The sequence below is a fragment of the Rhinolophus hipposideros genome, assembly GCF_964194185.1.
Source record: "Rhinolophus hipposideros genome assembly, chromosome: 8".
NCBI classification, from domain to species: domain Eukaryota; kingdom Metazoa; phylum Chordata; class Mammalia; order Chiroptera; family Rhinolophidae; genus Rhinolophus; species Rhinolophus hipposideros.
Window position 1 is genome coordinate 44,294,843 of NC_138054.1, and position 9,141 is coordinate 44,303,983.

General features: G+C 33.7%; 1 protein-coding gene across 6 annotated transcripts in view; it reads left to right on the forward strand.

The window, feature by feature from the left end:
• LRRC40 (leucine rich repeat containing 40) overlaps nt 1-7,413 on the forward strand; it is a 46,970-nt gene extending 39,557 nt beyond the window's left edge. For all 6 annotated transcript variants that reach the window (XM_081056914.1, XM_081056911.1, XM_081056913.1 and 3 more), the window contains 3 exons: nt 1,071-1,148; nt 3,371-3,556; nt 6,019-7,413. In XM_081056914.1, coding sequence (XP_080913040.1) covers nt 1,071-1,148; nt 3,371-3,556; nt 6,019-6,124 — 370 coding nt within the window. In that variant the 3' untranslated portion in view covers nt 6,125-7,413. The remainder of the gene's footprint in view (nt 1-1,070; nt 1,149-3,370; nt 3,557-6,018) is intronic.
• The last annotated feature ends 1,728 nt before the right edge of the window (nt 7,414-9,141 follow it).

The window sequence follows — 9,141 nt, forward strand, 5'->3', positions numbered from 1 at the left end:
AGCTAAATTATATCTGTTTGAGGATTTATTCTTCCTGTAGAGATAAAAATATTTTGCTTGTGGGTTTAAAGCAAATCTACTAATACTCTGCTCCTACTGAACGTAGACTTGCTTCTATTTTCAGGTGGCAATTACACTGGCAAAACAGTGTAAAACCACATTTTAGTTCAGTATTAACAGCAGGGAGAATGAATTCATGTCCCATTGCTGCTGTCTTTCTTTTTGTCCCATTCTTCAGTGTGTGTGTATGTGTGTGTATTTATGTATATAGACACTTACAGATTAGGCTTGACTTCTGAACACAAAGAAATAGGTTAGAGAACATTATTTAGTTGTAATAGGTAGCCATGTACTTGGATGTAATTTTCTCACAGATATTTTCTGTTATTATTAGTTATACAGCCTCTAGAATTCTTCTACCTTGTTAACCTTTCTTCTAACATTGTTCCCGGATTCTTCCAGTAGTAAATGAGATTCTGTTTACTGCCTTGTTTCATCATAAGATTCCCCCAAAAATGCATTGTGCAAATTGAAATTCTAAACTTAGAGTGGAAATGGACTTAATACTTACGTAGTAGAAAGCTCCAAGTTTCTAAATATGTAGAATCTCTTTGCTTTCCTGTTTTAATTTTTTGTGTATAATATTTCAGTTCTTTTTGGAATAGAATTTCATGTCTGTATGCAAGATATATGAATTAACATCGATCAAATATCTGTGGTATGAAATAATGTGGTACGTACAGGCGTGATCTAAAGCGTGTTGACCGTGAGAAGTATTGCTGAGCTCAGTTTGAAGGAGATAAGGGATTAGTTTACAGTGTTTGCGTTGCTAAATCCATTATTAAAGAGTTGATTGCATTATGAATTGGTAGCATATTGGTATTAGGATTTGGCACACTAATCAAATACCTGAGGCAGCCGACTGATTTAGCATTGTTAGGACTCAGCCTTAAGGAGATCAGGTCAAAGATTGACAAACTGAGCTACGTAATTTTTTTTATAATTTTTCAAAATTTCATTATCAAAGTTGTACAAACTTTTTTGTAAAGTATCTTTTTTTTCCAATTTAGAAACAATTTTTTAAGTTCTTTGCCTGAAGAAATGGAATCATTGATAAGACTACAAACAATCAATCTTTCCTTTAACAGGTAAGAGACAGAACAGATAAATGTGAGACTAACAATTATTCTGTGGAAAATTTGTAAGTCTTACAAGAGAATACAACTAAAAAGAGCCCAAAACACAAAAAAGCCCTATGTTTTTACTTTATGTCTCTATCTAGGTTTATTTTCACTTAGTTCTACTTAGAATTGAAAGTGATATTGCTATCTTAGAATTTTCACAACTGATGTCCAGTAGATTTTTTTGTTCCTTTTAACCATTTTAAAAAACTTGTGGCCTAGTAGGAAAACAAATATTCAAATAATTGTAATTGCTATAATGGAATCTTAGTGCATAGACAAAAGTGTTTCTTTTTCCAAAAGTGAAAGTAGAGGAAGTAGCACTGAAACAGAAACTTGAAAAGTAGGTAGAGATTCGCCAGACACCCAGGGATAGAGCTTCCCAGGCAGAGCAGATAGTATGTACGGTACTAAGCTCAGGGAGGTGAGAGCGTATCTTTGGGACCCTTCAAGAAGTTCAGTATGGCTCGGACTATGAGTTGAGTCTTGGGAAGAATAGAAAGAACAAATGAAATTGAGCATGTAAGCAGTAGCCAGCCCTTTGAGAGCTTTTTATGCCAAATGAAACTTAGATTTTATTCTTCAATCACTATAAAGATAATGCCAATAATTAAGGATAGCTAATATTTATTGGGAGTTTTTCATCTGCTCCCAAAGTACTGGACTAAGTACACGTATTTTCTCATTTAATCCTCACAAAAGCCCTACATAGTAGGTTCTGTTGTTACAGCCAGTTAAAAATGGAGGATTAGGAGTTAAGGAACTCTCCTAGGGTTCACAGAGATAGTTAATTATAGAGTTGAGATTGGAGCCCAGGTGGTTTGACTTCCAAAGTTGGGCTCTTAACGTCATATTGTTTTCTATGATGAAAGTTGATTTTGGTAACAATTTAGTTTAAATATTAATAGCTAACATTTACTGTATTCCAGCTACTACCTTAAGGTTTTCAAATATATTCACTCAATCCTTATAACAGTGTATACATTTTGTACTGTTAGTCCTCATTGACAAGTGAGGAAGCTAAGGCACAGTGATGTGAAAATGCTCCCTATTTAATTTTTGTTCTGTCTGCTCCATTATTTTTGCTGTCTCATGTGTAGGTTATACTATTTTTGCTTTCCCATTTGTAGGTTATACTATTGTCATTTAAAAAAAATATATGTATGCACTTCTCAGCTCTCTCCTAATTTTTATTTGTGAATTGAATTATCAATTCGTGAGTTGTTTATTCAGCTGTCAATTGCATTGTCAGGTAATGTCTGGGGAGGTGGCAAAAGCTAACCCTAACTTCTGTGTTGGCAGATGAGCCGCATGCTTTTTAATTACCTTGTTCACGGGTTGGTGGGGAAGCAGAGGAGGAGGGAGCACTGGGCGGCGTTTGCTTCATCTGCACTCCTGATTGTTGGCTCCCCAGTCCCTCTGGAATGTCAGTGCTCCCTGGAGTTTACACTTCACTCTTGCATTTTTTTTGTATCAACTCAGCCAAGGAAGGGCAGTGTGGGAAATGAAAAGGTCGCAGCTAGAAAGTTCTCCTTCCGCCCCTCTTCGTCTTTTCTAGTCCAGGCCCGCAGTTTGCCTCACACTGAAACCATGCCAGCCTCTGTACCCCAAGAGATCCTCAACAACTTTGTGTTCCTTGCTCTGAGAGCCATTAGACTTCTCATCAATCTTGTGGCATCCATCTTAAGGGTTACTTTGGATGAGGAAGCTAGTAGCCAGCGTTAGTTTGTCATCTTCTCAGGAGCCAAAATGCACTTATGTTTGAAACTTCAGTAAAAGCAAAATATAAATCTCGAATTTTCAGTTAATGGCAGTGATTCTGTTTTATAAGAAATAAAAGTGAAGTAAGGAAGAATACCTTCATGGAAACATTTTATAGAGAATCTGAGAAGATTTCCTTATCTCCTGGCTGTGAAAAGGAAAACATAGGAGAATGGACTCCAACTTTTGTTTGATTTTATACAATAAATAGAAACTGCTACAAGTCTGTCCACTTAACATATTTCCAGATTTCCAAAAGTAGTTCATTTTCCTTATTTTCTGGAAAATTTGAAAATAGAGGACTTACATAAAATAACTTACACTAAAGAAAACTTTATCTCATGATATCAAACTTCAGATCATGTATTTGAAGGAATGATTTTTCCTCTGATTTTTCCAATATATTTATTCTGTTCATATATTAATAGGCTCAAAATACTACCTGAAGTTCTATATCGCATCCCTACACTTGAAACAATTTTGATTAGTAACAATCAGGTTGGATCTGTGGACCCTGAAAAATTGAAGAAAATGGAAAATCTGATCACATTGGACCTTCAAAATAATGACCTCCTACAAATTCCACCAGAGCTCGGTAATTGTGTGAACTTAAGGTAACTAACTACACCATTCTACTAAGTTTTGCCATTTATTTGATTGATTTATTGAAGTGTCATTTTGTTTATCTCTGTTGAGGTATTGCAGGAAAGTTGAAGTAAAAGCATATTTAAATATAGTAAATGATTGTTTCTAGTGATCCTTTTCTCAGTTTTATTGTGTAAAAATGTCAGGGAAATAAAACTCCTTAGCTGTGCATATGGGGTTTTTAAAATCTAATGACAGAATACTACCATTTATTTCAAGTCGGCTTCACTCTGGGGCATGGTCTTCCTCACTCTTTGTGTTTGCTGTTACCTCAGCCTCAAATGTCTTTATCCTGCTTTTATCAGTAATCAACTTAAATATCACCTTTGCAAACCTTCCCTATTCTCTAGGCACAGTTAGTCGCTCCTGCTTTTCCATCCTGCTTTGTTTAGACTCATGTACCATCTCTTTGTCCTCCTTTAGATAGAGTTGTCCCAGTGCCTGGAACATAGTAAGCTCCCAATAAGTGCTTATTAAGTGACTATAAAGGGAGTCTGAGATGTCAACAGAAAGCCAAGTAGTTAAGCAGAATGTGTCAGAAGTTATTTCATTATTGAAAACAGCAAGTGATGGTTTGACATATTTTACTAGGACAGTATTGGCATCTGCTCTGGTACCTCTTTGTAGTGAATTATAGGAGGCAAATGCAGTTGCTTCTCATTATTTGCAGCAGTTGTATTCTATAAAGTCTCTGTAAACACCAAATTAGTGAATACTGAACCATTACTCCTAGGGGAAGTACAAGAGTTAGGTTCTTTGGAGCCTCTGGGTCACAACATTTTCATCAACCAATCAATGCGTAACCTTATTTTTTGTGTGCTTCTGTATTAAGACACCTTATTTAATAGTATTGCTTCATTGACATTGAACTATGGCTGAAGAGCACTGTAACTCATGCCTGAATGAAGCTTATCTAAACATGTATTTTCTCTAAGGCACATGACAGCCTTGTTTAAGAAAACTAGATGACACTTCAGCACTACACTTGCAGGCTATTTTAAACAGTTAAATCACCAAGTACAAAAATACAAAAAAATGTTGCACTGAATAGACCACAACAAGGCCACTTGTTTACAGTATGAGGGCTGAAACAAGAAGGCAAAGCGTCACCTTGTTCAACTTCAGCTGCAAGTGTGCCTATCAAGCAACTCAAATTTTTCATTGCTCTGTGCACATTCAAAAATGACTTTGAAAGTGCCATGCCATGTCTTTTTGATTTTCGGGTTACAAATAAATTTTAGTGAGTAGGCCAATTAGTAAATATGAAGTCTGTGAATAATGAGGATTGACTGTACTTAACTTATTTTTTTATAAATTACAAAAATCAATCTTTAATAGAATTCCCAAGATACATACAAGTATTTGAAGATATAAAATTTAGATCTATTGTATGATATGGTGTGAATTCTTTGACTTTTGTTTACACAAGCACTTGTTATTGAACATTACTAAAATTCTCTTATAATTTAATGTATTTCATTAATTATACAAAGAAATAAACCAACAAGCTCTTAAATCTTAAATTGAACTTTATTTCAAAACATGTAAATAGATTTTTATATGTGTATCTGGTCAAGGGTGTGAGAAGGCAGGCATGTTAATGTTTCCCCGAGGTGGGGAATATATTGATTACATTATAGTCTGTGGAACGAGTACTTGTTGATATGCTCGTTGTACACTTGTGAGGTATAGAATTCAACCATTTAGTATGTGGTCATCATAAGATTAAGAAGAGGATGGGTTAAATGGTGGTTCAGTGCTCCTCCCTTTAATAGCTGTGTGTGATCTTAGGTAAGTCTGTCTTCCCTAAATTTGCATTTCCTTTACCTCTAAAATAGGAATATTAATGGTGTGTACATCCTAGGATTGTTAAAATAACTAAGAGAGTCAGTGAATTTAAACTACTTAGCAGAGTACCTTTCACATAATAAGTATTCAATTCATGTTGTTTTGGTTATTAATGTAGTTATAATTCCAACTTTTTAAATGCTTAGAAAAAAAATACACAAATTTTTGTTTATAAACTTGCAAATGAGGGCCTGCGCAGTGGCTCAGGTGGTTGGAGCTCCATGCTTCTAACACCGAAGGCTGCCGGTTCGATTCCCACATAGGCCAGTGGGCTCTCAACCACAAGGTTGCCAGTTCAAGTCCTTGACTCCCGCAAGGGATGGCACCTTGAGCTGCAGGTGGGCTGCGACCCCTGCATCTAACAACAACAACTGGACCTGGAGCTGAGTTGCGCCTTCCAAAATTAAGATTGAAAGGACAACTTGACTTGGAAAAAAGTCCTGGAAGTACACACTGTTCCCCAATAAAGTCCTGTTCTCCTTCCCCAGTAAAATCTTTAAAAAAAAAACAACAACTTGCAAATGAAATTAGAAGCCTCCTGAATGGAAAATGTTAAAATTCTTAATTTCTCTCTTTTGTTTAGAACATTACTACTAGATGGAAATCCATTCCGTGTTCCTCGAGCAGCCATATTAATGAAAGGAACAGCTGCTATTCTGGAATATTTGAGAGACCGAATTCCTACTTAAATTGGAGTTGTTGTATAATCTTGGTAATATTAAGTCTTTGAATTCTTACATTGATAACTAACATTTTTCTAAGGTGTTGTGTAGATTTGTGATGGTGATGACCACGTATAGTATGCATACATGTGTTCTGAATGTTTTGTACAAGATTTATCCTACTCATTTTCATTCTCATATAATAAACATTTTCTTCAAAAGTGAATTCTTATTTAATGTAGTTTAATATTTTTATAAAGACAAAGCATTTTTGTAGAAGTGGATTTTCCCCCCATTTCTGTTTGTGTGACATATAATCTGATCAAATTACTTGAGTATGACCATCCAATTTCTCTTTTTATTCGATATAAAATCGAATTTTATTCAGTATTGTTCTTTGACATTAAAAAAAATATCTGTAATAGGACTTTTGTGGTATATTGGTATCTGTATAAGTTTTACATTAATATTTGCTGTATTGTTTTTAATCTAGTTGAAATGTTTCTAGCCTTTCCCCATGTTTTATGAAATCGTTTTGTCAGGGTTTCTAATGTCACAGAAATACTACACAAGATATAGTTATTGGTAGAGAAAATAGTAAAAATGTTGTTACAATTACTCTCACAATTTTCATTTTAAAACTTGACAAGTTTTTTCAGTGATGTCTTAGTATTGTTTCCAAACAATAATCTAGTACTTCTAGATTCAAGAAATCTAAAGAGATTAGACCTGCATATTTTTCCCTCAGAGTATGTGCTGTTAAAAATACCTTTTGTTCCTTTTTAAAGAAGTACCTAAGACCTTAGTTTATTAATTCTATAGATATCAGCAACTGAAAATAACACAAAGCATGTACTGCATAGAAATCTTGAAATGTACCTTGTTTAAATACTTACTAAACAGGTATTTGTATACATAATCTACTGAGTGAATTCTAATCCAACCTTGTGCATTTTTTTCCCCCAGGACCGTAATTTTAAAATTTGCTTGTAATCTTCATAATATTAAACTTGTAGTCATGTGGTAATTTTCTGAAAGGGAAGATGTTATAGATGAACTTCATTTAGTAAAAATCATATATAAACATTTTTATTTATACCAAAAATATCAGAAGTAGGCTAATCAGTCATGATAAAACTAACCATGTGATTCTATTAAGTAGGCAAACAGTGGAATGAATATTTATATAGATAAATGGGTAGGTAGGTGGGTAGATAGATAGTTTTTGGATAATTGAGGCATGCCCATATGAAAAAAATCATTGCTTATAAAGATAAATGTACATGTTCATAATAAAAGTTACATTTTTTCAAATATGAATTACGTTTGTGTTTTTGTTTAAAAGAAACATGTTCTTTTCATACTACAGGTCTGTGGCTAAGAAATCTGCTTTGATATTAAACAAAAGACAGTTTACAATAAGGTGACATTTTATTTATACAATAAAGAGACTTTTATGTTATTCAAAACACTTTTTTAAATACTGAAAAAGTTGAGTACACCAAAGCCGAAAAATGGCTCTGCTATACACTGCACAGCATTATTTTAGTCCCTGTATTTTGTATCTGTCCAGAAAGCATCTCGAAATGCATTCTAATCACATTGTACACCTTTACTGATTAGTGTCCATACATAAAGTAAAACTGGAGAATATAGCCTGCATTTGCAAATTAACTGACAAAGTAAGGAATTTCACTGATTCAGTAAATTTAAAATATAGATTCATAGGACTTATTTGCACATAAAATGAAGCAGCTTTCAAGGTGTTAATGGTCTCATACTGCAAAAAAACCATTAAGTACATTCACAATCTATGTTAATAAAGTAGTAAATATGTCTTCATTCAGTTTTTATTTACATCAATATGTAGTTCAACTAAAAAGTACTATTAATTGTGATACAGTAGTTTTTTTTAACACATACAAAAATGACAATTTTTATATATAATTTAAGCTCAAAATCACAATTATCTCAAAATATTAATTACAATACAGCCATTTCAGTTAACATGTGATTTCTTTATAAAATGGTAAAATTTTTTATTAAAGTAAGCAATTAATTTTCAATTGGCTACAGTTCACCCATGTAGAAAACCTTAAATGTTAAAAGGTGTTTCCTGCCCCCTCCCATTCGAATTTGTATATAGCCACCTAGGCTAGCAAAGAGACAGAAAAGGCCCCAATTTATAAAGATTAAGCCTCTTTTGCTATACTGCTGTGGCTTGTTGTTTCTTCCATAAAAGCTTTACAAGGGGAGTGTCAACAAGCTATGCAGTGAAATGCATGCATTAATATACAATATGTCTATGTAAAATGTTAGCATTTACTAATGCACATTAAAATGTTCACAGAGACTGCAAAAGAAGTCATAAGTAAAGAAGCGCTTATAGAGATCTACCAATTGCAAATTGTAAACTTGAAAACTACTTGATAATATAATGGAATTTCTTTGAAAACATCCCAATTCAAGTTCTTTCTCTGGTAAAGGAGCTCTAATTACTTGGCCTTAAGATGTCACTGTGTGCTGCACATATGGTAGTTAAGTCAGATGTCAAGAAAAGAATGAGTCTAGCGACTCTACTAAAATGGTGGCCTAATGTTGCATCACTGTGTAGGAATTTTTCTTAAAACTTCCAGAAGAGTGAAATACTTCACCAACCAAATTAATATGATTTCAAATGAAAAATTTGTGTGTGTGTGTGTGTGTGTGTGTGTGTGTTTAGCATATGGAAAAATACTGTAAATGGGTGGAATTAGAACTTCTTTATATAGTAATAAAAGGATTATGCCCCCAAAATAATTATCAAATACTTCAGGAATGAAAATAATTTTTATGGATACTTAAAAAAGTACCACAAACCATCGTATTCTTTTACTCATTTTTTACAAACCAATTAAAAACCTATCACTGTCTTTGTTTAGAATTGCTGCTCTTAATATTTCTTCTCTGACTAGAAAGAGACCATATAGTTCACATTATGGTTTACTTATATACAGCTGGGTGTGTTGGGGGTGTCCTTGGGTGGCTATAAAATGGGGAAAACA